The 27,214-nt window shown below is 40.2% G+C and overlaps 1 protein-coding gene across 2 annotated transcripts in view; it reads right to left on the minus strand.

The window, feature by feature from the left end:
• OPRD1 (opioid receptor delta 1) overlaps nt 1-27,214 on the minus strand; it is a 67,709-nt gene that overhangs the window by 10,744 nt on the left and 29,751 nt on the right. For both annotated transcript variants that reach the window (XR_012474536.1, XM_074217915.1), the window contains exon 2: nt 5,776-6,125. Coding sequence is in view for 1 of the 2 variants with exons in the window: in XM_074217915.1 (XP_074074016.1) it covers nt 5,776-6,125 (350 nt within the window). In the remaining variant the exon portion in view is untranslated. The remainder of the gene's footprint in view (nt 1-5,775; nt 6,126-27,214) is intronic.

Below are 27,214 nucleotides of genomic sequence, written 5' to 3' on the forward strand. Positions count from 1 at the left end.
AATGAACCAAAAAGCACTAGCTGTATGACCTTGGCAAGTCACTTATCCCTGATTCCTATTTGGCCACCTGGACCTAGGACAGCTCTGGAGGAGAAAATGAGGCTGGTGACTTAGCATAGCTCCCCCTCACTCAAATCACATGCTTCTCATGACAACAACCTCCCTGATGTTATGGTCTTCTTTGAGAATGAAGGACAAACATCATCAAGAGTGAGGAAAAGAAAGAGAACGGCAGATTGAGTCAATCAGTCAACTATCATTAAGCACTTATTATGTGTACTGTGACAGGAACATGTTGCCCTCTGATGACTTACTTAAAATAAAATCTTTTTATATTTTGTCTTTTATATCACCTTCATCTCAAAAAGAAAAAAAAATTCCTCCCATGTGCCCTACTCAGGGACCCATTCCTTTTAACTAGCAAATAGCAAAAGCAACCAATTCAGCCAAGTCTGATAAAATATAAGACTCCATCCTCCACCTCCTTAAAAAAAATGGGAGAAGTGCATTTTTCTCCCTCATTTATGCAAAGATGGGAGAGAAATGTATTTTCTCAGTGGTTCTAAAGTAGCAAATTCAGGCATTATAGATCCCAAAGTATTTAAGCTTAGGATTTTTCTGTTCAGTTTACATTTCTGTAATCATTGTTCACAATATGAACTGACAACTTTATATGAATCAAGGAGGACTCCTGATCTCACAGGTCCTGCCCATGGACAGTGGATAGAGCACTAGCCCTAAAGTCAGGAACAACTAAATTTAAATTCAGCCTCAGACACTTGATATTTACTAGCTGGGTGACCTTGGTCAAGTCATGTAACACATTACCCCACCCAAAAAAAGCAAAAGAAAACAAAACAATAACACTAGGCAGTGAGGGCCAGAAAGTCTCTCTTCACCCCCTCTGCCTAGCTAGAACTGCCAGTTCTTCAAGACATGCTTCAAACCTCAGCTTCAAATCTAGAGAGAGTCTTTCCTGCCTGTCTCTATCCCTAGCAATGATCATTCCTCTCTCTGAGGTCTTTAAAGCATTCAAACTCACATTCTCTTGTCTGATTCCATATATGGGAGTAAAGGAGAAATGGGAGCAAAAAGCACATAGGAGACCAGCCTCTTCAATTGAACCCTAGACCCCTATCAGGGCTTCCTGAACCTCTGGGTATCAGGTGACTGTTTCCTGTCACCTAGAGACAAATAGTTTGCCAAGTGCAAAGAGAACTGGACCAGGCACTAGGAAAACTTGAGTTCAAATCCAGCCCTCAGAGACTTACCCATTATGTGACCTTGGTCAAGTAACTTAACCTCAATCTGTCTTAGTTTTCTCATTAAAATGGGGCTAATCATCTAACTCAGGAATGCTGTAAGGATCAAACAAAACCCTATTTATAAAGTTCTAGTTTAATACATGTGCCTGACTTAAAGAAGGCAGACAAATTAGGGAGGTGGGTGTTTTGTCCAAAGGATGTTTATGAGATTAAGTGACAGCTGCATTTAGGTACCTAGAGCCCAAACTTCCAAACTTCATGGAAGATAGTGAGAGATTCAGCCTGTGAAGTCACTTCATGGCCGTGTCTCCCTAGCTAGACTATGAGCTCCTCACTGCCTGTTTTACCAACCCCCTCTGCCTCCCCATCCGTCCTCCACCTCCCTTCTCCATACACTGACTAGCAAAAGGGCTGGTACACAGTAGGAGGTTAATAAAGCTTTATTGACCCGACTGCTTCCTAACCTGAACTTCTTGGAATTCTTAACTGCCTTCAAGGTCCAGCTCAGGTACCACCTTCTAAGATGCTAAAATTTTGTGTATAATGACATTGTATTAAGACCTGATAAAAATGATTGAATTGAATTGAGCTCAATCAATAAGCATCTATTAAGTGACTGGTGCTATGGATACAAAGACAAAAGTCCCTGTCTTCAAGGAGCTTATATTCTAAAGGGGGAGGCAGGGTACATTTTGTTATTCAGTCATTTTAGTCATGTCTGACTCTTCTCAACCCCATTTGGAGTTTTCTTGGCAAAGATACTGAGGCAATTTGCCATTTCCTTCTCCAGTTCATTTTACAGATGAGGAAACTGAGGCAAACAGGGTGAAGTGACTTGCCCAGGGTCACCCAGCTAGTGACTGAGGTCAGACATATTCTTAATTCCAAGTCCTGATTCTACTGTATCACCCAGCTGCCACATATGTATATATAAAATACAGTGTATCCCCAAACGTCTTAGTTTTAATCATTTTAACATGCATTAAGACTTTTGGGACATGCTAAATATGCAAGATTAAACTGAAGTCATTTTTGAGGGGAGGCACCTGACTTCGGTGGGATGGGGACAGGTTCCCCCTGGCAGATGGTGTTTAAGCTTTTTGAAGGAAGCTAGGGATTCTAAGAGATGGAAGGGAAGAGAGAGAATTCTAAGTGTGGCAAGGCTGGGAGGATGGGGAACAAAAATGTAGAAGCCCAGAGATAAGAACTTGCAGTGTGTTCAGTGAGGAACAGCAGGAAAGCTAGCTTGGCAGAGTGTAAAAGGGCAAGTAAAGGGTAACAAGGCTGAAAGGTCAGCTGGAGCCAGGTTATAAAGAGGTTTTGATGCAATATCAAAGACAATATTCAATTTAAGGTAATAGGAAACCATTGACATTTATTAGGTCATTAAGGTGCTTCTCAGTAATCAGCCTGAGGTTGAAGACAATGACTCAGAGAGCCTTCTTCAAAACTTTCTAGTACCTACAGTAGTGCCATGAGACTGAATGTATAATATAGTCTGAAGTAGGACATACTGTAGCCTAGGGAGGAAGGGAGGTACTAATCTCCCACTGGGGCTGCTCCTTGACCTTCTTCCCTCCCTCCTCCACTACCTTATCCTTTGGGACCAAGTCAGTTGAGTAGGCAAGGTTTGCTGTTTGCTAAGTCATCCCCAATGGGAGTTGGGGAAAGGATGGGCAGCTCCTCCTTCCAACCCCCATCCAATATGAGATGAGCTCTGAGAAGATTCAACCTGAACCAGTTTATGGCTCCTCATATTTGGGGAGGACAGCAGCCTCTATTTTGGTATTTTGATGGACATGAATAGGGGAGAAAAGAGTGGATGTCTTTCCTCACTGGTTCCCAACAAGAAGGAATAGAGTAGGTCTTTGGGAAGGGGTATTGAGGTAATATTAACCAAAGGAAGTTGTACTGAGGGATAGGGTACACTGACATGAGTTATACAGACTCATAGGATTCTGGAGTTGAAAGGGTCCTTGGAAAGACAACAGCAACCACCACCTCGAGGTCATTTAGTCGGTCTTTCTTACCTAATGGAAGAATTTTATCCTTTGATATCCACTACTAATGGTTATCCAGACTTGACTTGAACACTTCCAGTGTTACTACACAACAAGAAAATAAATTTCCAAAGAAATATAGGAAATGTTCTTCCCTAAGACATGTTTAACTATTCCCCTGCCTACAGCCCATAAGAGTCAATCTCGGATCTTTGTACTAAAGACTGTCAAACCATTGTGGTTGCAGTTGGAACTTAAGGACTTCTCCTTGCATTCCTAGGAGCATCACAGCCCCTTATTCCCTTGACCATTGGACAATGACACTGACTTCCTTCCTCATTCTTCAAACAAAACCCTCCATCCCCCAACTCTGGACATTATCACAGCCTATCTTCTTCATGGAATACTTTGACTCTTCATCTTTGCCTCCTTCAAATCCCAACTTCTGCAAGAAGCCTTTCCTAATCCCTCTTAATTCTAGTATCTTCTCTATAATGATCATCTCCACTTTAGCTTTTTTTTGCTTTTATTTATTTAAGGCAATGGGTTAAGAGTGACTTGTCCAAGGTCACACAGCTAGGCAATTAAGTGTCTGAGGCTGGATTTGAACTCAGGTCCTCCTGACTCTGGGGCCAGTGCTCTATCTACTGTGTGCCACTTAGCTGCTCCTTGTTATCTCCACTTTAACCTGTATGTAGCTTGTTTGTACAAAGTGATTTGTACATATGCTCTCTTCCATTAGATTGTAAGTTCCTCAAGGGCAGGGACTGTGTGTGAGCTTTTTTTTCATAACTCCAGAACAGACTGACTATTTGGCTTGGAATCATTCCACTCCCGTGTCTCCTCTAGCTCTGTCCCAAAAAGCCTGTCATTCTGGGCTTCTTCAGGGTTGCTGCTGTTGTTTGTCCTTTATTTTTTTTAAGGTGATGGAGGAGAGGGGAGATGCTATGCTAAATCACCAGCCTCACTTTCTCCTTTGGAGCCATCTGGATCCAGTGACTTGTGCATGAATTGGATTTAAGGGAGGCACAGCTATGCAAAGGCCTCAGTCTCATTCTCTGAAATGAGAGCATGCTAGAGAATAGGAAGAAAGCCACTGGTCAAAAGCTACCATAAAAAGCCAGTGTAATATTGTGGCAAATGGGATGATCTGAGTTCAAATTCTGATTCTAATGTTGTCAGACTGTTAATAAATATTTATTAAGTTAAATTAAATATTTATGTGCCAGATACTATGATAAGTTTGGGGGAGGGGACAAAGAAAGAGAAAAGATGGTGATGATGCTTATCCTTTGTTCTTTTTTTTTTTTTTTTTTAGGTTTTTGCAAGGCAAACGGGGTTAAGTGGCTTGCCCAAGGCCACACAGCTAGGTAATTATTAAGTGTCTGAGACTGGATTTGAACCCAGGTACTCCTGACTCCAAAGCCGGTGCTTTATCCACTACGCCACCTAGCCACCCCTTTTATCCTTTGTTGTTGAAAAAGACCATGACATGAGGGAAGTAATGCCATGACAAGAATGTGAATTGGATTGATGATCTGGGTCCAGTGGCCAGATAGGGTCAGGACAACTGGAGATGGCCTGGATGCAAGACAATCAGGATTAAGTAATTTACCTAAGGTCACACAGTTGAAAACAAGGTATAGACAGGACACACTGGAAATAACCCACAGAATGAATTCACCAATATTAAGGATCATCAGTCAATAATTATGTGGCCAAAGGGAAGCCCCTTAACCTCTTGGAGCTTCATCTTCCTATCTGTAAAGCTAGAATAATAATGCCTATCTTTCAGCTTCGTCAGGGCTCAATGAGGTCATGTATGAAAGATACTTTGTAAAATTTTAAGTATTATATTTCAATTCTCATTATTCTTCCCTGGAAATGATTCAAAGAGATCCTTCTTCATTTGGGTCTCAGTCCTGGACAAATTCTGTAGGTGAATTATTGTCAGAAACAGGATTTGAACCCAACTCTTTTGATTTCACAGTCCAGCTAGCACTCTCTCTACTTTGCAACAGTTAAGGGAAGTGATGAACTAATCTGTCTCACCCATCTCTTTGTCTTGAACTCAGTTCCCCACCCCACCAGCCCCCCTCACCGAAGTTGGACTTTTCTGGCAATTGTCAGCTTGCCACCTTACGGTAGGGTCTAGATTAAACAGGTATCCCAGCCAGAGATTCACATCTAGATCTAACAAGAGAAACTTCTCAGCCTTCTCCCCATGGGCAAAGACAAAGACAAGAATCTGCCCTCAGAGTGGGTTCAAGGTGACTGGGAGTAAGTTACATGGAATTCTCCAGCCCCATATTGATGAGTGCTCTATCTCTCAGAGATCAATTACTCATATACTTTCCTAGTCAATCAACATTGATTGTCAGTGCTTTGCAAGTGCTCATTAGCCCTAGCCTGGCTCATAACTATTGACTCTGGCAATCCTAGCAACAGGGTACTCACTAGCCAATATGGCAGTACATTTCCAAGGGAATCTGGGGGATCAGCATACTCACCCCGGGCCTGGGTCACAGCCATGATCATGATGGGCACACCGATGCCAGAGGAAAGGAGCCAGATACAGATGTTGATCAGTTTTGCTTTGGCTGGTGTGCGGAAGTCAAGGGCTTTGACTGGATGACAGACGGCAATATATCGGTCCACACTCATCATGGTGAGGGTAAAGATGCTGGTAAACATGTTGTAGTAATCGATGGAGAGAACCACCTTGCAGAGCAACTCCCCAAAGGGCCATGTCTCCATCAGGTACTTGGCACTCTGGAAAGGTAGTGTGCTGGTGGCCAAGGCATCAGCTAGGGCCAGGTTGAAGATGTAGATATTGGTGGCTGTCTTCATCTTGGTGTATCTGAAGAGGGAGAAACCAACAAAAGGGAACTTATTTTCCATAATTAGCAGGGGTCAATAGGAGAGAGAGAGAGAGAGAGAGAGAGAGAGAGAGAGAGAGAGAGAGAACCTTCAAAAGTCAACCAGTCCCTTATTTTAAAATTAAGAAAACTAAGATCCAGAGAGGTTAAGTGATTTATCAAAGGTCACACATGTAGTAAGATGGGGTAGAAATTGGGGATCAGGGAGAAGGGGGAAAGTCTGAAATACTAAAATTCTGACATTTATTCTGGAAATGTTCTTGGCTAGCTCTCAGATAAGTAGAGCTAGAAAATAAGTCCCTGAGTCCTTTCCTTTATGATACAGCACAATAGGGGCTGCTAGGTGGCATAGTGGATAAAGCACCGGCCTTGGAGTCAGGAGTACCTGGGTTCAAATCCGGTCTCAGACCTAATTACCTAGCTATGTGGCCTTGGGCAAGCCACTTAACCCCATTTGCCTTGAAAAAACCTAAAAAACAAAAACAAAAAAAATGATACAGCACAATACATGTAAAACTCAGCAAATCTTAAACCCCTATATAAATATTGGGCAGTTAGTTGGCAGGGTGGAAAGAATGCTTTGCCTATAATGGTAAGACTCATCTTTCTAGTTCAAATCTGACTTTAGATACTTCCTATCTGTGTAACTTAAGTCCCATTTGCCTCAGTTTCCTCATCTGTAAAATGAACTAAAGAAAGAAATGGCAAACCACTCTGTATCTGCCAAGAAAATTCCAAATGGGGTCTCAAAGAGTCAGATATAACTGAAGAATAACAAAACAATAACATATAACTGTCAGGAATTATCATCATCATCAAAACAACATCAACATCACCCTCACTACCCAGTCTCCAAATCACTTACAATAAGAGAAATGCAAATCAAAACCACTCTGAGATATCATCTAATATCCATAAAACTAAAAAAAAGGCAAAAGATGGAAAGTTCATGTTGAAGGGGCTAAGAAAAGACAGGCATGCTCATTATGTTGTTCTTGGCACTATGAATTGGTTTAACCATTGTGGAAAGCAATTGGAATGACCAATCCATGTACCTGACTGCAAGATTCCATTGCTGAACAAATACTATCAAGAAAAGTCATCATCATCATCATGAAAGCTAGCATTTATACAGCCCTTTAAGATTTGCAAAGCATTTTACATATATTATCTCAATTGATATTCATAACACCCTGTGAAGCAGGTATCATTATTATTCCTATTTTATAGATGAAGAAATTGATACTGAGAGAGGTTAAGTGACTTGCTCAAGGTTATACAGCTATTAAATGTCTGAGGTAGAATTTAAAACAAATATTCTCAAGTCTAAATCCAATACCCTAGTTTATAGAAAGGCACCTTATATACCAAAGACATCAAAAGCAGCACTTTTTGTGATAGCAAAGAATTGGAAACAAAAGAAATGGCATCAATGGGGGAGTGTCTAAATAAACTGATACCTGAATGTGATGGAAGATTACTGTACCATTAGAAATATTAATAATAATTTTAAACATTTATATAGTACTTCTTATTGCAAGCACTATGCTAATTACTATTATCTCCATTGATCCTCACAATAACCCTGGGAGATAGGTTATTATCCCCATTTTTTCAGTTAAATAAACTGAAGGAGACAGAAGTTAAGTGACTGGCTCAGAGCTGCACAGTAAGTATCTGAGAATGGATTTGAACTCAGGAAGACCCCAGGAGGTCAGGAAGACTTCAAGCTTGGCCCTTTAACTATGAAGAATGTAGAGAAGCCTGGGGATATTATATGAATGGATGCAGAGTGAAATAAGCAGAAATGATCCACACAAATACAGTGCAAAGGGAAGAATAACAAAGTACATACTAAACACTAGGTAATCAATTATGAGAATCAAGTTTGGTCATGAAGAAATAGTGAGAAAATGTGTCTTCTGCTCTCCTTTGCAGAGATAGGGCAACCATGAATGTGAGACATGACATACATTATTTAATTCAACTAATCAGTGTGTTGATAAACAACTCAACTGCTCTCTCTCATCTCTTCTCTGTGTCTGTCTTTATCTCTCTGTCTCTCTCCATCTCTTTCTCTTCATCTCTATCTTTCTGTCTCTGTCTCTGTCTTTCTATCTCTTTCTCTGTCTCTCTCTCTGTCTCTGTCTTTCCCTCTCCCTTTTTCTCTGTCTCTTTCTCTGTTTCTTTCCATCTCTTCATCTCCATCTCTGTCTCCATCTCTCCATTTCTGTATTTCTGTCTGTCTGTCTCTCATTCTTCATTACAAGGGTCAGTTTTCTGAGAAGGGAGAGGAGATATATATATATATATATATATATATATTACACATATATATGTACATATATGTATATATATATGAAAATAAAAGTAATATAAAACAAAAGGTGTCACTAAAAATGTCAAAACAAGTCCCAGCCCCTCTCATCCCACAAATAAGAACATCTACACAAAGGCAGTGTCGTCATCTCTAGTTCTACTCTATGTTTGATGGTAGCAGAGAGGATGACAGGGAGGCTGAAGGAGTCACCAAAAAAATGGCATTGGTTTGGGAGTCTGAAGCACTGAATCACAGCATTGTCATTTACTACTTGTGAGTGGGGCAAATCAAGTCACCTCACTGTACCTCAGTTTCCTCATCTGTAAAATGGAGTGATTTCACCAAATAGTCTCTGAGGTGCCTTCTGTAAATATTACCACAGTCAACCTGGGTAGACCAGTGGCACTCTTCCTAGCTGTGTGATCCTGAGTAAGTTATTTCACCCTGTTGGTCTCAGTTTTCTCATCTGTAAAATGAGCTGGAGAAGGAATGGCAGACCACTCCAGTATCTCTGCCAAGAAAATCCCAAAATGGGGTCAAGGTGAGTCACTGAGAAAAAAGGAGTCATGGCAAAAAAGTACCAGGCAATGTGCAAGATACTGGGAGGGGCAGGAAAAAGGACAAAAATGAAACAGTTCTTGGCCTCAAGGAGTTTAAATTCAATACTAGAAATGCAACACGTATATACATGCACACATGTACAGATATGCAAATATATTTGTATGTCTATAACATATAACAAGTTATATATATAAAATATATAGAATAAATGCAAATAAATCTTTAAAGGTAAATTCAAAGGTAGTTAAGGAAGAAGGGCACTCACTAACAGTTGGGAGTAAGAATAAGGAAGATCTTGAAGAAGGTGATGCTTGAGTTGAGTCTTGAGAGATGATGATGATGAGAGAGACTCTGAGAAGAGGAAGTACTTTTTACAGTCACAGGGGACAACCAATGAGTGAAAAGATAAGGAGTTGGGAGGTGGAGGTCTATGGGAGGAACAGAGAGAAGACCAGTTTGGCTGAAGGAAAAAGTGGGGCTTGGGGAGGAATATACAATGAAGCCAGAGAGATAGGTTGAGGCTAAGTTGTGAAGGTCTTTAAAAAACAAACAGGGGAATTTTTATTTCATTCTAGAGGTAATAGAGAGCCACCATAGTTTATTGAGCAGAGAAGTAACATGATCAGATAGTTAAGGCTACACTGACAAGGGAAGAGATTTAAAGTGGGTAAGAGCAATGAGAAGGTCTTTTCTATTCTCTAAGCTTCAGTTTCCTCCTCTGCCAAGTGGAGGTAACAGAACCTCATAAAGTTGTTGTAGGGCTTATATGGGCTGGGTTATTTCACTGTCTTTTTTTTTTTTTTAGGTTTTTGCTAGGCAATGGGGTTAAGTGGCTTGCCCAAGGCCACACAGCTAGGTAATTACTGAGTGTCTAAGGCCAGATTTGAACTCAGGTACTCCTGACTCCAGGGCCAGTGCTCTATCCACTGAGCCACCTAGCCACCCCATTTCACTGTCTTTTAAATAGAAGCTATTCTGAGAAGCAAAATAGTTCAAATGGACAGAATACTGGGCATTGAACTCCTGCTCAGTCACTTCCCAGTTGGGTGACTTTGGGGATGCTACTTAACTTTATTTGCCCTCAATTTCTGAATCTGTAAAAGAGATTCATAATACATGGCTGACTCACAGGGCATCTTAAGGATCAAATAAGATGATAAAGGTTAAGCATTATCCACATTTCTCTTCATAGGACCTCAGATCTAAAGCTGGAAGGGTCCTGAATGGTCTAAACTCAATTTTTAGAGGAGGAATTGAAGACCAGTGAAATGACTTGTCCAAGGTCATACAGATAAATAGCAGAGCAAGGCCCCAAACCTATATCCTTCAACTCCAAATTTAGGGCTTTCTCCACTGTCGTCTGCATCCTACACATAATATTTTTTTTTCTACACATAATATTTGTGTGAGTCTCATTTGAAAGGATTCACAGCTTCATCCATGTGGGTCTCAACCCATGATGTTCATGATCTGTTTAAACTTCCTGGGGGCCAGTCTATGGAACAGAGATTTTGAACTCAGAAAGACTTTAGAGGTCATTTAGTCTGACTTAACTAATTAAAAAAAATTGTTGTTATCGTTCAAAGAGGATCAATGACATCATAGGGTGATGTCTTGACTTGATGTGTGAATTGGATTTAAGTGAGGCAGGGCTGTGTTCAGCCAACAGCCTCATTCTCTGCTTGGGTCATTTTGGTTTGCCCTATCACTGTCCTTTCTAGAGATGGTACCAGACACGACTCAAAAATCGAACTCTTCTTTGAAACAAAGAAAAATCAGTACAACAATCCATCAGTACAACAGATTCTAATCCCCTTGAATTCCCTCACCTTCCTTACGAGGAGGAGACATTTCATCATCTAATTCAGGGGAATATTCCAACCTCCCTCCCCCATTTCACAAGTGAGGAAAGGGAATTCCAGACAGGTGAAGAGACTTGCTCAAGGTCAAAGGACCAGAGGTGGACCCCAGACACATAGTCAGTCCATCACCAGTCTGTCCTTGGAACTGTCCAAATTGATGAGATTTTCAAAAGCTTAGTGACCAGTAGCATAATCTTTGAGAGATGGCACCAGCACACCACAATGAAGCAGAGGAGACTAAGAGAATATTATTGGTAACTTGATTCTCCTTCTAAATCTAACATGAATGCCTTAGAGGTCATTTATACTAATCTGTAATAAACAGTATTTCCTATATAGCCTTCATAATACACACACACATACACATCCTACTCACATACATATATGTTTGTGTGTATGTGTGTGTGTGTGTGTGTGTATATATATATATATATATATATATATATATATATATCCCATATATCCTCTGAGGACAAGAAATTGACTGTGTATCCTCAGCACTTAGCACAGCTTATTATGATTTATTATTAGGTATAATAAATATTTGTTGAGTTCAAATTAATTGATTATACAAAAGGTCACCCAGTCTTTGCTTAAAGACTTCTTGTGAAAGAGGAAACAAATTCCTTTCTAAGGTAGTTTATTTGACTTTTATATAGGGCTTGAAGAAAATATGTGCTAAACTCTGATATAATAGAAAGAACAAAAACTAGAAACTGAATGCTGTGTAATTAAAATGACCAAGCATGGGGGCAGCTAGGTGGTGCAGTGGATAGGGCACTGGCCCTGAAATCAGGAGTACCTGAGTTCAAATCTGGCCTCAGACACTTAATAATAATTGCCTAGCTGTGTGGTCTTGGGCAAGTCACTTAACCCCATTGCCTTGCAGAAAAAATGACCAAGCCTGACTCCAGAAAAGTCATAAGAAAATGTCTCTTCTTTCTTCCCTTCTTTGCAGAGGTGGGAGATTATGGTCAATGAAGCATTGCTCATACCATCAGACTCAATCCACATGTTGGTTAGTTTTTCAGATTACTTTACTCTCTCTCTCTCTTTCTCTTTTTACTCTTTGCCATAAGGGCTGTGTTCAAATCTGGCCTCAGACACTTTCTAACTGTGTGACCCTGGGCAAGTCATTTAATGTTGCTGCCTCAGTTTCCTCATCTGTAAAATAAGCTGGAGAGGGCAATGGCAAACCACTCCAAAACCTCTGCCAAGGAAACCCCAAATGAGATCAAAAACAGCTGGACATGATTGAAAACATCAGAACATCAAAAAACACACTAACTGCTCCTGTCACCTCAGTAGCACCAAGCTCAGGACACAGCAAACCAAGGGTTTCTTTAAAACTTGTTGAATGAATGACTCCAGATCTGCTGAGCCTTTGGGCTGAGACTTCGGGTTCTTTATAGCTGATGTTTCAAAGGGTTTGATTGATTTCAGTTGTTTGTTTTTAAAAAAAAAAAACTAAAATTGACTAACTCAACCCATTGTTGGGCAGGCACAGCATCTGTCCTACTTCTGTCCCAAAATATCCCTAATTTACTCTCTGGGCCTGCAGAGAAAGGCTTTTGCTCCAAGAAAGTACAAATACATCAGCGTCTTTCTCAAACGTCTTGGAAAGTTGGCTCCTTTCAGCTGTGCACAGATCACAGCTGTGTGGGATGCGGTCTCAACCCCACAGCTGACTCCTTGAATTTCTTTTCTCTTCTACTGAACAATTAGATGTCTTTCTATTTCTGCTGCTTTGATTCATGCTAGATCTTTCAATTGCCACGGGGGGGGGGGGGGGGGGGGGTTGGGATCCTGGGAATTATGGGATTCATCTTCTTTAGCTAGTCTAATTTCTTGGGTTGATTTTTTAAAATATCAGTCTCTGAAACTTAAAAATATGATTTTTTTAAGTGTTATCCTTAGGAAATGAAGATATTGTTCTTAATCTACCTCTTAGGAATTGATGCTATGCAATGGATGGAGTGCTGGGCCTGGAGTCAGGAAAACCTGCATTCAAATCCTGCCTCAGATACTAGCTACTAGTGTGGCTGGGGACAAATCACTTAACTTTTCTGTGTCTCAGTTTCTTCATCAGTAAAACTAGCATGAAAACACCACCTACCTTTCAGGGCTGTTGTGGGAATCAAATAGGTGACATAGTAGATAAAGCACCATATCTATAGTCTGGAAGACTCATATTCTGGAGTTCAAATCTGACTTTAGACACTTCCTAGATGTATGACCCTGGGCAAGTCACTTGACCCTATTTACCTCAGTTTCCTCATCTGTAAAATGATCTGAAGAAAGAAATGGCAATATCTTTGTATACTCCCAGTATCTTTGTCAAGAAGAGTGGGGGGGCAGCTAGGTGGGGTAGTGGATGGAGCATTGGCCCTGGAGTCAGGAGGATCTGAGTTCAAATGTGACCTCGGATGCATAACAATTACCTAGTTCTGTGACCTTGGCCAAGTCACATAACCCCATTGCCTTAAATAAATAAAAAAAATTAAGAAGAGTCAGGCACAACTAACAACAACGATGTATATAAAATGCATTGCAAACTCTAAGATGCTTTATCAACAGGAATAATGATTTCCTATGAGGTTTTTGGTGGAGTTTTTTCTCTCAATATTGGGGATGAATAGTGCCAGGTTATCCATACTTCTTCATCTAATCAACCAATGGCATCTACTGGAATTGGTTTAGCATTAACCCAAAAGGTTCCTCCCCCTCCATCAAAATGATGCCCTAATTCCCCTCTTATGTCTTTGCATAGACTGTCTGTCCCCCAGGCCTGGAATTACTCCCTCTTTACCTCTCTCTCTCTCTTAATCATCACCTCCTACACAAGGCCTTTTCCAACCTCTTATAGTTGCTCATGTCTCCCTCACTCTATATGACTTTATATTTACTTTGTGTGTATATTTGTATGAAAGATAACCCAATCTAGAGGATAGAGAGCTGGGCCCACAGTCAAGAAGCCCTGGGCCATGTTCTGCCTTTGACACCTACTGGTGGCAGTGTGAACCTAGCCAAGTCATTTACTCCAGACAGGTAACTACCTGAGATTATAAATTATAGCATTGGTCCAGATTTGGCAAGAAAACTCTTTGAAATCACAAGGTCCTGTAAAAAAAAAAACACATTGTGTATACTTTTTGTTCAGTTATCCCTTACTCTTCATGACCCTGTTTGGAGGTTTCTGGGCAATGGACTGGAGCAGTTTTACCATTTCCTTCTCATTTCACAGATGAGGAAACTGAGGCAAACAGAGTAAGGGACTTGCCCAGGGTTACATACCTAAGGCCAGAGAAGTCTTCCTGAATCTAAACCCAGCACTTTGTGCATTATGGGCCCTTGCATAATCTTCTTTGTGATCTTTTCTCCCCCAATGGGATTCACGGACAAGGATTGTTTAATTTTTGTCACTATGCATCCAGAACCTGGCAAGATAATCCCAAAAAGTAAGGGCTTATTATTTAGTTTCCATAATCAGTAGCTCATCAAGAGAGAACACTGTCTTGAGAACACTCAACACCTCTCACTTGAACTACTGCACTAGCCAGCTGATTGGTCTTCCTGCCTCCAATATCTCCATATGCTGGTCCATCTTCCATTCAACAGCCAAAGAAATATTCCCAAAACCCAGGTCTGACCCGGTCACCCTCACTAGTTGTTCATCTCTGGGATTAAACCCAGATTAAATAAAAAATTTTCTTATTTGGCTTGAAAACATTTCATAACCTGCCCCCTTCCTCCTTTGCCAGTCTTTTCACACTTGACTCTCCTCCACTTACTTGGGAATCCATGACACTGGTCTTTCACTCCATCTCCTGACTTTAGGCATTTCTTCTGGCTGTACCTCCTGCCTGGATCCCTCTTCTTCCTCATCTGGTTTCCCTCAAATCCAAATTGAAATTCAACCTCCTGCAAGAAGACTTTCCCAATCCTTCCTAATCCTAGTGCCTTCCCCCTGAGATGATCTTCAATTAATCCTGTACATTTTATGTGTACATAGGCATTTGCAAGATGTTTTTCTCATTAAACTGTGAGCTTCCTGAGGGTTTTTTTTTGGGGGGGGGGGGGGGTGCAAGGCAATGGAGTTAAGTGGCTTGCCCAAGGTCACACAGCTAGGTAATTATTAAGTGTCTGAGGCTGGATTTGAACTCAGGTACTCCTGACTCCAAGGCCAGTGCTCTATCTACTGCACTACCTAGCTGGCCCTCTTGAGGGGCTTTTTTTGCCTTTTTTAGTACACAATAAATAAATGCTTGGTGACTTGATTGTTTTTGCAATTATTTAAAGATACAGTCAGTCTGCCAAACAACTCCATAGAGGACATGCTACCTTGGTTATCCTGCTGAATTGGATGAAACCTATGTGATCACACAGATCTTCCCCAGTGGGAAAGAACAATCTCCTAAAGATATAATACACCTGGAACACTATTGTTCTATAAGAAATAATGAGGGATGAGATTTTAGAAAAGCCTGGAAAGACTTGCATGAACTGAGGCTAAGGGAAATGAGCAGAACCAGAAGAATATTATACACATTAGCAACAACATGGGGTGTTGATCAACCATGATGGACTTCTTCATTTCAGCAGTATGATAATCAAAGACAATAACATCGATATCCAGAGAAGGAACTAAGGAGTTTAAAGGAAGACCAAAACTTATTATCTTCAATTTTTAGAAGTTGTCTTATGTATGTCATTTTTTTCTCTGTTTTCTTTCTTTCATCTGGATCTGATTCTTCTCTGACAACATGTTCAATATTGATCTATGTTTAGCATGGTTTTAAATGTAAAGTCTATATCTAATTGCTTTCTGTCAGGGAAAGGGGTAGGGGAAGTGAGAGGGAGAGAGAAAAATTGCAAATTTCAAAACCTTGTAAAAAACAAAAGATTGGTAAAGACTACTGTTGCATGTAGTTGAAAAAACAATAAATAAAATATTTTTTAAAAGGTGTAATAATCACCCATCCACACCTCAAAGGAATCAGTCTCCTATAGAATTACAGAATTTCAGTTCCATCCTAGATGGTGGTTTGCCCTTTGTCCTCAAAGGAGACCATGACATCAGGGAAGATGATGCCATGACAAACACATGAATTGGATTTGAAGGGGGGGGGGGGGCTTGCTGTACTAAGTCATCAGTCTCACTTTCTCCTCCGGAGTCATCTGGGTCTGGTGACCAGATATGAATCAGGACAACTGGAGATGGCCCTGAATGGGAGGCATGCAGGGTTAAATGACTTACCCGAGATCACACAGTAAGTGTCAAAAGTATTTGAATCCGGATTCAAAATCCTATCCTCCTGACTTCAAGGTCAGTGCTCAACTCATTATGCCACCTAGTTGCACTGCTCCATCCTTACCTGGCAGGTGGCCCCCAGCCAGACTGTTGGAAGAGCATCACGAGTGAGAATTCTCCTTTCTCCCTAACTCCAGCCCCATTTGGATAGCTCTCATCACAAAGAATTCCTGTGACCTGAAATCTACTCCCCTGCAAATTAACCCAGTCATTCCTAATTCTCCTCTTTGGACCCAGAACAAAGTTAATCTCATTATTTAATAGGCAATAACAATTTCACACATGTGAAAACTAGGTTTATTACAACATGGATGTGGAACCCTAAACCAGAGCAAATAGTTCACAATCCAAACAGAAGTTTTCATATTTATGAGAGTACAACAAAAGGAGAAAGAGAAAACAGAAATCTCCACCTAAAGAGGTGTGGCATGGGACAGAGAAAAAGGGGAATAAACCATCTGCAGGTGAGAGTAAAAGCCCATTCTTTTCCCTTGGGAACTGCTAGACTGTAAAGATATGGAGGGATCTACTTATCTTCAAGGGTAGATACTACAGTTGCACACTCCAAGTTCATTCTCTCCAGAAAATATGGCAGTTCAAATAAATAGTTTATGTAGGATTCAAGACAACATCTCTCACATAGTAGTCTTCAAATATTTGAACATTGCCATCTTTCAGCACTGTCCCCAAAGTGTTTCTTCTCCAGAACAAACAATTCACATTTCTTCCATCAGTATTTGCCTGCCTTTCCAGTCATTTTTCCAGTAGACTGCCTCCTCTTTTTCTCTCTCTCTGATCTCCAATTTCTCCATATCTACTGGCTCCTTTTCTGCTATCTACAAACTTAACGATAACCTTCACTTGCTCCCACCACCCTTTCTAGCTAATATCTCTCCTCTCTTCTTGACTTAAGAAAGTTATCTATCACCATCATCTTGAACTTTCTGCCTTCTCATTCTTTGAAACTTTCTGAATCTGGCTTCTAACCCCACCATTCCATTGAAATTTTTCTCTCTAAATTCATCAGTGATCTCTTAATTGTCTAATCTAATGGTCTTTTCTCAATCTTCAGCCTTCTTGACCTCTGGGCAGCCTTTGACACTGCACATCAATCACCTTCTCCTCTCTGGGTTTTCAGGTCATGGGAACATTCAATGTGCCCCAACCTGAACTCATCTCTATCCCCGCCCCCAAAGCCCTTTACTCTTCCAAACTTCCTTATTGTGATCAAGGGCACCGCCATCTTCCCATCACCCAGATTTGCAACCTAGGTGCCTTCTTGCTATCTTCAATTCCTTTCACATTCATTCAATGCAACCAATTTCTTGTAATCAAACAACATTTTTAAAGTACTAGTTTGTGTTGGGCCAAGTGCTGAGAACACAATAAGAAGCAAAGACAGTCCCAGAGAATTTACAGTCTAATTGGGGGGGGGGGACAACATATAAACAAACAGATGCAAAGCAAGCAGTATATAAGACAAATAGGAAATAATTAACAGAGGGAAAGTGATGGAAATCAGAGAAGTCGGGAAGGGCAGCTAGGTGGAATAGTTACTTAGCTATGTGACCTTGGGTAAGTCACTTAATCCTATTGTCTTGCAAAAAAGAGAGAGAGGAAGGAGAGAGAGAGAGAGAGAGAGAGAGAGAGAGAGAGAGAGAGAGAGAGAGTTGGAAAGACTTCCTTTTGAAGGTTGTGTTTTCAGCTGGAACTTAAAGGAAGCAAGGGAGGTCCATAGTTTGGCCAGAGGATGGAGAGCTTTCCAGACATGAGGGACAGTCAGAAAGAATGCTCACTGTCTGAAGGTATAGAGTATCTTGTTTCATGAACAACCAGGAGGCCAGTACCACTAGATCAAAGAATACATATGGCAAGTAAGGTATAAGAAGACTGGGAAATTATGTTATGAATGACAAGGAGGCAATAGGGAGTTGCTAGAGTTTATTGAATAAGGGGGAGTGACATGATCAGACCTGTGCTTTAGGGAAATCACTTTGGTGGCTGAATAAAGGAAGGATTGGAGATGGTGGAGAGATTGAGGCATTCAGACTCATGAGCAGTTTATTGCCATAATCCAGGTGTGAGATGATGAGGACCTGCTCTAGAGTGGTGGCAGCGTCAGAGGAGACAAGGGGGCATCTTTAAGAGATGCAGCAAAGTCTTAACTTTTCTACCTTCACAATATATCTCCTAAACATCTCCTTCCATTCCTACAATGCCCAGTCTGACTGAAGCTCATCATCTTACATTTGGAGCACTACAATATCCTGCTAGTTAGTCTCCCTGTCCCAAGCCTCTCCTACTTCAGTTCATCCTTGGCTTGGCCAAAAAAAAAAGTGCTTTTCTTAAAATGCAGATCTGGTCATGTCCCTCCCTTATTCAACAAACTCCAGTGACTCCCTTTAGGATCAAATTTTCTGTTTGTTGTGGAAAGTCCTTGACTATCCTGCCCCTTCCTACCTTCCTTCTCTTCTGACACTTGCTTCCATTAGTGTATTTTACCATCTAAAAGAACCTAACTTCTTGCTGCTCCTTAGATATAACCCTCCATTTCCAGTCTCTCTTCTTTTTTACTGGCCACACCCAATTTCTGTAATTCTCTCTGTTCTCTTCTTCCCCTTTCATATTCTCTGACTTCCTTCAAGAATCCCACTTTCTCAAGGTCCTCCTTGGCCTCCTGTCTTCTCATCCCTTCCTCTCAGAGACTCTTCAAACTATCCTGTACAGATCATGTATGCACGTGATTGTTTGCTAATTGTTTCCCCCATTCAAATATAAGGGCAGAAACTGTCCTTTTGCCTGTCTTTGCATGTCCCCAGAGCTTAGAAGTGCCTGTCACACAGTAAAATGCTTTATTAATACTTATTGATTGAATGATCCTGCAGGAAAAATGACATTATATTGTTTGGAAAAATTATCATATTGTCTAAATCTAACTTTATGCGATTAAAGATCGATCACATCCAGTAACTCTTTAGGAAAGTTGGAAAAGAGAGGTAAGGTATTAGGGGTTTCTCCAGGTCCTGGATCCACCAAAATTATTCTTGTTTTGGGTCCTTGCTGGTTCCTCCCAAGCTTTCCATGGGCTTCTTTCAGTCCCTGTCCAGGGCACCCTTGCTAGATTCTACATAAAGGAAACTTCTAGAGCTTAGAAGAAAAGAAGCCATAGCTTCTTCCCAACTTTCTTTCCTCTACCGAATGACCTAATAAATTTCTTTTTAAAACTATTTCAGAATTTGGGGTCTCTTCCTATAAATTATAGCCCCTAGGTCCCCTCCTCTCCTAGACACACCCCAGCTGTGGTCTATGCTCACTCAGAGTCCACAGCCTGCTGCTACAGAATGTAGAAATGGAAAGAAAATTAAGTCAATTGTTTTTTGTGGGTTTTTTTCTCCTTTAATCACCAGCAGTTCTCTACTGGCAGGTCCTTCTTACATGCCTTGAGAGCAGTCTCTATAGTTACAAAGCTCTTTACATATATTATCTCACTTGAGCCTGTCAACAGTCTTTGGAGAGAGGGAGGGCAGATTTTATAGATGACTAAGACTCAGACAGGTTAGGAGACTTGCCCACAGTCACACAGCTAAAAATAGCCCTGCTTAGACTGGAACCCAGTTCTTTATTTCCAAGTTCAGTGTTCTCTCTATTGGACCAGATTCTATCCCTTTCCTACTAGGTTATGATAATAACGATGCTTGTCCTTATTCTAGAAGAAGACCATGACAGCAGAGAGATTAATGCCATGACTACCAGCAAGTGAATTGGATTTGAATGAAGGGATATTGTGTTGTTACCAGAATCACTTTCTCCTCCAGAGCCATCTGGGTCTGGTGACTGGATTTGAATCAAGATGACTGGAGATGGCCCTGGATGTGAGGCATCAGGGTGAAGTGATTTGCCCAAGGTCACACATCTTGTCAAGTTAAATGAGGTCAAATTTGAACTCAGGTCCTCCTGACTCCAGTACTGGTGCTCTATCCACTGTGCCACCTAACTATCCAAGCTCATCTTTTTCTTACTTATTCTTAATCACTGAATGAGTATTGGCTCAGTGAAATTAAGACCTGTTAAAGACCTTAGCTTAAAAAGGTCAAAGTTGACTACTGCATCCAGGGCAAACTTCAGTCGTTCTGATCCATATCTAGACACTAGACCCAGATGATTCTGGAGGAGAAAGTGAGGCTGGTGACTTAGCACAGCCCCCCTCACACAAACCCAATTCACTTATATGTCATGATATCACATCCTTGATGTCATGGTCCTCTCTGAGAACAACAACTTCCTCTGCTATCTGTCCCCAAAATGAGTAGAACAAGCTAATGGGCTTATTCTGATTCATTTAATTCAATTCAACAAATTGTATGTGTTATCAGCTATTCAACAAATATTTATTAAGGATCTACCTTGTGACAGACCTGGGGATGTACAGACAAGCTAAAAAATTCCTGTCTTCTAAAAACCTACTATCAAGGGAGCCTATATATATATATATATATATATATATATATATATATATATATATTTTGATGTTGTTATTTATATAAAATTCATATGTGTGTGTTTATAATATATATTTTAGTGTGTATATATATATATGTTATATATTACATACACACACACAGACAAAATAAACAGAAGGCAATTTTTTGAGAGAGCTACACTAGCAAGGGTGGGTATGCACAGTGTTGCTGCCCAGGCACCTTCTTAAGGGAAATTACGGATTCTAAGAAGTGGAAGTGAGAAGTGCATCATAGACACGGAGACAGGAGATGGGGTGTTGTCTATGTAGAACAGTAAAGACTGGAGAAAACATGGAGGAGGGTGATATATAATAAACACGGGATATTCCATTGGGCCAGATTGTGAGGGGTTTAGAATGCCAAATAGAAAAGTTTTTCTATTCGATCCTAGAAGTGATAGAAAGCCACTTAAAGTGTACTGAGAAGGAGAGGAACATGGTCATACCTTTTCCAGAAGATGGTCTGGAGAGGGGAGGGACTGAAAAGAGAGATCAATCAGGAGACTGGGACTATAAAGAAAATAAAAATGACACAATCTCTACCCACAAAGAACCTATGTTACATTGTCATGTCTCCAGAAAGATTTCCCCCCCAAAAATCAAATGTCTCCTGTTAATCCAGTCTTTTGGGACCAATCAATTCACTCTTCCTGGTGCTCCTTAAACCATACTGGGTAGTTGGATGGCACAGAGGCTTGAGTGTCAGCCCTGAAGTCAGGAGGACTTGAGTTCAAATCCAACCTCAGACACTTACTAGCCCTGTGATCTTAGGAAAGTCATTTAACCCTGATTGCCTTGCATATAGGGTTATCTCAGTCATTCTGATTCATATCTGGTCACTGGTCCCAGGTGGCTCCAGAGGAGAAAATGAGGCTGGTAATTAGCAGCTATACCCATCTGACTCAAATCCTATTCACAAGTATGTAATGATATGATCTCCCTGATGTCTTGGTCTTCTTTGAGAACAAAGGATAAACATCAGCATCATCTCTTTTGGATTTAGACTAGGGTAGAGTAAGATTGGGTGTGGCCCAGGCAGGAAGGTTGGGGCGGGGGAAGAGTCTTGCCACTGAGATACTAAAATGGTAATTTATTAAAATAATGCCAAAGCAATAAGCTGTCATATACAGATCAAACAAATGACTTTTCAAACAAAAATGAAGGATTTCTTTTGTTCTAGGAAAGGGACTTTTCATTCCTTGCACAATGAAGCTTTGGGGTCCCAGGGTCACCACCCACTTTACCCTCATGTTCCCCTCCCTCTAATAACAGATCCAAATAGCAGCTCTGAGCATCAGCCCCAGCTCCCTCTCTCTTCCAAACGAGTCTCATCGGCAGGGAACCTCATCATCACTACAATTAGTTTTCTTCTGGCTCGTTCTCTGCCTCTTACCTGGGCTCTGCTGCTCTCCATGATTAGAGTGTGCCCTTCATGCTTAATTGACCAGATACAAGAGCCTTTGGAGAGCTTGGGGGCCAAGAGGGAGAGTCTGAGTTATAAGGAGAATGAATGCAGGAACATGCTCTGCCCACTGAGCTGGCAATAAAAATTTTTCCCCAGGCAAACCCCGAGCAACTGGACAAGTGGAGATGATGTCTTTATAGACTTTGCTTAGAGGAAGGGAGGGAAGGAAGGGGGGAGGTGGGAAGGAAAAGGAAGGAATGTAAGGGGGAAAGGGAGGGAGGATGAGAGATAGGAAGGGAAGGAAGAAAAGGAGAGAGGAAGGAAGGAAAGAAGGAAGGAAGGAAGGAAGGAAGGAAGGAAGGAAGGAAGGAAGGAAGGAAGGAAGGAAGGAAGGAAGGAAGGAAGAAAAGGAGGGTGGGTGGAGGGTAGGGAGGAAAGGTCTGCCTTCTGGTGCTAAACTGAAAAAGTCTGATCCTTTTTCCACATGACAAATGTTCAAATACTTCAACCCAGCTATTATGTCCCTCCCAAATCTTTTCTTTCCTCAGGCTAAACACTCCTAATTCCTTTAACTGATTCTCACATGACAAGGACTCATGTTACTTCATCATCCTGGTTGCCCTTCTCTGGACATTACCCAATTTATCAATGGTCTTCTTAAATTATGTCATTCACAATTGAATACAACAGTCCTGATGAGAACTGATGAGGAAAGAATATAGTCTTTTGACACCTGTTCCTGAAAGCTGTGCCCTTCTCATTGCAGTCCAAGATTCCATTAGCTTTTTTGGCTACTCCAGCCACTGCTGATTCATATAGAATCACATCATACCATGAATTTTTATTGAACTTGCAATTTACTAAAACCTTCAGATACTTTTCAGACAAAATGCTATCTGACCAAGCTTCCACCATCTTGAAATTGTGAGATTGATTTCTTGTACTCAGGTGCAAAACTTTACATTGATTCTTATGTTCATCCTGATGAATTCAGTCCCATTTTCTAGCCTGTCAATATATCTTGGACTCTTGCTTATCATGCAGTATATTATTAGCTCTCCCTCCCAGCTTAATGTCATTTGCAAATTGGATAACTTGAGTAAAGTCATTGACCATTATTATTGGGATACTCCTCGGGAGACTTCCTGTCATGTTATCTTTGAACCATTCATTAGCTGACTATTTTATCATTCAATTTAGAGAAGGAAAAAGAAAACCACTCCAATATCTTTGCCAAGAAAACCCTAAATGGGGTCATGAAGAATTGAACACTACTGAAATGACTGAACAACAATTTCCATTCAATCTGTTCAACCACTTTAGAAACCATCTAATTACATTATTGTCTAGTCCAATAGCTCTCCATCTTCTCTATAACTAGTAGTATGAGATACTTTATCAACTGCTTTGCTAAAAACTAGATAATTATTGTTATAGCATACCCTTCATTTACCAGTTTAGCAATTCCATAGAAAATTAAATAAAAGGTTAGTCCAGCATAAACTGTTCTTGTTGAATCCATTCTGGCTCTTTGTAAAGCCTATTTCCCTAAATATTCCCCAACTGTCTCTTTAATAATGTATTCTAGAATTTTTCCAATAATCAAACCATGCTCTGTGACTTAAAATTTGAAGATCTCTGTCTTCTTTTTTGGAATAATCAAGATACATGCTTTTCTCCATTCTCGTGGTATTTCTCCTATTTTTCATGATCTTTTGACCTCACAACCACACTTTTCAATTCTTTTAAAAACTGAGAATGCATTCCTTCTGGGTCAAGTGACACAGAATGTCAGAGATGAAAGGGACCCAGAACATGAAAAGTCAGTACTAGGAAGGACTTTATGACTTAGCATAATAGAACACAAAATGTCAACTAGAAGTGACTTTGGAGACCATTCAGTCCAAACTGCTCACTTTGCAGATGAGAAGATCAAAGTTCAGAAAGGTTTAATAATTTGCTCATGGCCACAAAGCTAGAAAAAATATTAAGAGAAAGATCTCAAGCTAGACTTTGGGGAAATAACCACTCAGGTGTGACACAAGAGGTAGAATATATAATTAAGGAATAATGTGAGCTCTTTAAGGACAGTGACTGTTTTGTTTTTGGTTTTGTATGTCTATGGTCTTGCATAGTCCCTAGTATATAGTATATACTTAGTAAATTGCTTGTTGAATTGAACCAAATAATACTTTGATATCTCAACAGAGCTGTTATCTCACCTATGTGGGTATTTCCTCCACAAATACAAATCTGAACCACCCACATCTTCTGTGCTCCCACAAATGTTCCACAAGAGAGCAATTCAAGCATTTATCAAATGTCTATGAGGTGGGGAATACAAAGACAAAAATTCTAGCCCTCAAGGACCTTATGCTCTAATAGAAAGAGACAATATGCACATATATAGCTAGATATAAAACATAGTACAGACACAAAGCAGATCACACACACACACACACACACACACACACACACACACACACACACACACCAGATATAATAGCCACCAGGGGACCAGAAAAGTTCTCATGTTGATGAAGGTTCTTGAGTTGAATCTAAATCTAAAAGGACTTAACACTGCCTAGGCTTCAGGGTAGCACATAAACTTTCCACTAATTATCCTTCTCTCTTTCTGAATAAGATATCAATCTGATCCAATCAACCAGGTATTTACATCCCAACTACATTTAGGACTTATGGCAGGTGTTGGAGATTCAAAATGGAAAGACCATCTAGCCTTCAAGGAGTCTTCTATGGGAATGATGATGATGCCACTGATACATTTTAAGATTTACAAAATCATATTTGCACATAGTATCTATCTCATTCAATCTTACATTTATTCAAGCCCCTCCCCTCTAATCCTAGTTTTTTGTTGTGGTTGAGTCAGATAAGGTGTCCGACTTTCTCTGACCCCATTTGGGGTTTTCTTAGAAAAGATACTCTGGTGCATTTTACAGATGAAGAAACTGAGGGAAACAGATTTGCCCAGGATCACATAGCTAAGAAGTTTCTGAGGTCAGATTTGAACTCAGGAAAAGGACTTTTCCTGACTTCAGGCCCACATTCTATAAACTATGGCATCACCCAGCTGCCTAGATGAAGAAACTAAGACTTAGGGACTCATTAAATAATTTGGCTAAATCCATAAAGGTAGTAAGCAGAAGAGACAAGATCTAACTCTATTTCAGAACTCAGCCACATGTCTTTCTCCCCTCCAATCCACACAGTTGTTTAAACTATTTTAGCTAAATTTAACTATAAATTAAACAAACTAAATAAAGAAATCTGATCCTGTCACTCTCCTACTCAATAAACTTCAATGGCTCCCTATTACTATTATGATCAAATATACACTCCTATTTATGGCTTTTATAGTTCTTCAAAACCTTTCCAGCCTACTTCATTCAGAAGGTTAAATTTGTCTTCTTACTGTTCCTCACACATTTTTCATCTTCTTTCTCCCATCTTCATGCTTTTGCCCTGGCTAAACTTCTTCCCTGGAATATACTCCCTCCTTACCTCTATATCTCAAAATCAAATTTACTTCAAGACTCAACTGAAGTGCTACCTTTGACATGAGACTTCTCTCCCAAATAGTTTTTTTTTTTATCAACTTGTTGTGGAATTATATATGTCTATGCTTCTGTCTAGAGTATAAGATGTCTAAAGAAGGCAATTATTTTCCCATTTTATACTTGTATCCTGAGTACTTAACATTGGGTCTGCTATATAGTAGATACTCAATGCGTGCTTATCAATTGATTTCTACTACATTATACATCTTAACTTCCTAACTTCTCTGACCCTCAGTTTCTTCATCTATGCAATAGAGATAATAATCCTAATATCCTGGTTTATACAGAAGAATTAGTAAGATAATATAAAATAATATGTATAAAGTTCTTTGTAAATCTTATGGTTTTATAGAAATGTCAGTTGTTTTTACTACCCACCTCAGGATTGAATGAGATAGTACAGACAAAGTGCAATGTAAACTATAATCACTATAGGAAATGGGTTATTATCAATATCCCTATTTTCCAGATATGAAAATATGATGCCCAAAGATCAAGTTCAATTTGATCAGAGGACTAACCAAGAGGTAAGTTGCTGTAATTTAGAACAGCTTTCAAATGAGTATGTAGGGACTCTTTAAAAAACTTTTCTCATTTCAAAACCTTAAAGTAAAGCCATCCCCTAGGTAAGACTGTGCCAAGAAACTAGACTCACAGGGCCAACAGAGAGTGCCTTCTTCACTTCTTTCCCAACTCATAAAGATTTCATCTGCTTCTCTGGATTCCTCATCACCTATGAGCCTTGAAATCATCCCAGAAGCTGTATAGAAAGCTTTTCAAAGCCCTCAGAGACCAAGTGATGCCTGGTGCTGGTGGTATGAGAACTCAGAGCCAAACTTCATTTAGGGGAAACTAGCCTTGGCCTGTTGACTGAGGTATCCTCAAGAGGAAAAGCTACCAGAACCACATATCCTACTCCAGTCCTTTCCTCCCTCCAAAAATAGATTCATATTTGTATTGAATTAAAAACTGGTTGAGTTTCTTAGGGGGTAGGCACAGGGAAAAGAAATCAGATTGTGGACTTTTCAAAACCTTAGATCCTGGGCCCCTTGCAACCTCTAAAAACTCTTTCCAGAAAAATGGAACATTTAGTCAACATTCACTTTTATTCTGGGTATCAGTCAAAGACAAGTAGGCTTACACATTGATACAGTGGGGAAAATGCAGGGTTCTGAATCGGAAGACTTGGTCAAGAGTCAGCAGTGTCTCTGGGACAAATAGAATGACAGCAGGGATAATGGACTTTGGACTAGGTGGGGTGGACTAAACAATTTTGGTTTCGAATAAGTTTATTTGAACATCCAGGTGTGGTGTGGTGGAAAGAATATTATATTCAGAGTCCAAAGGCCTGAATTTGAGTCTAAGTGACCTTGGCCAAGTCACTCTGAGCCTCCGTTTCCTCCTCTTTAAAATGGGGCTAAATGATGATTCTAATTCTCTTCTAGCTCTAAATCCTATGACTCTGGCCACAAAGTAAGGTGGAAGAAAGATTTTTGTCTTGTTTCTTTTCT

The sequence above is a fragment of the Macrotis lagotis genome, chromosome 1 (assembly GCF_037893015.1).
Source record: "Macrotis lagotis isolate mMagLag1 chromosome 1, bilby.v1.9.chrom.fasta, whole genome shotgun sequence".
Lineage (NCBI taxonomy): Eukaryota > Metazoa > Chordata > Mammalia > Peramelemorphia > Peramelidae > Macrotis > Macrotis lagotis.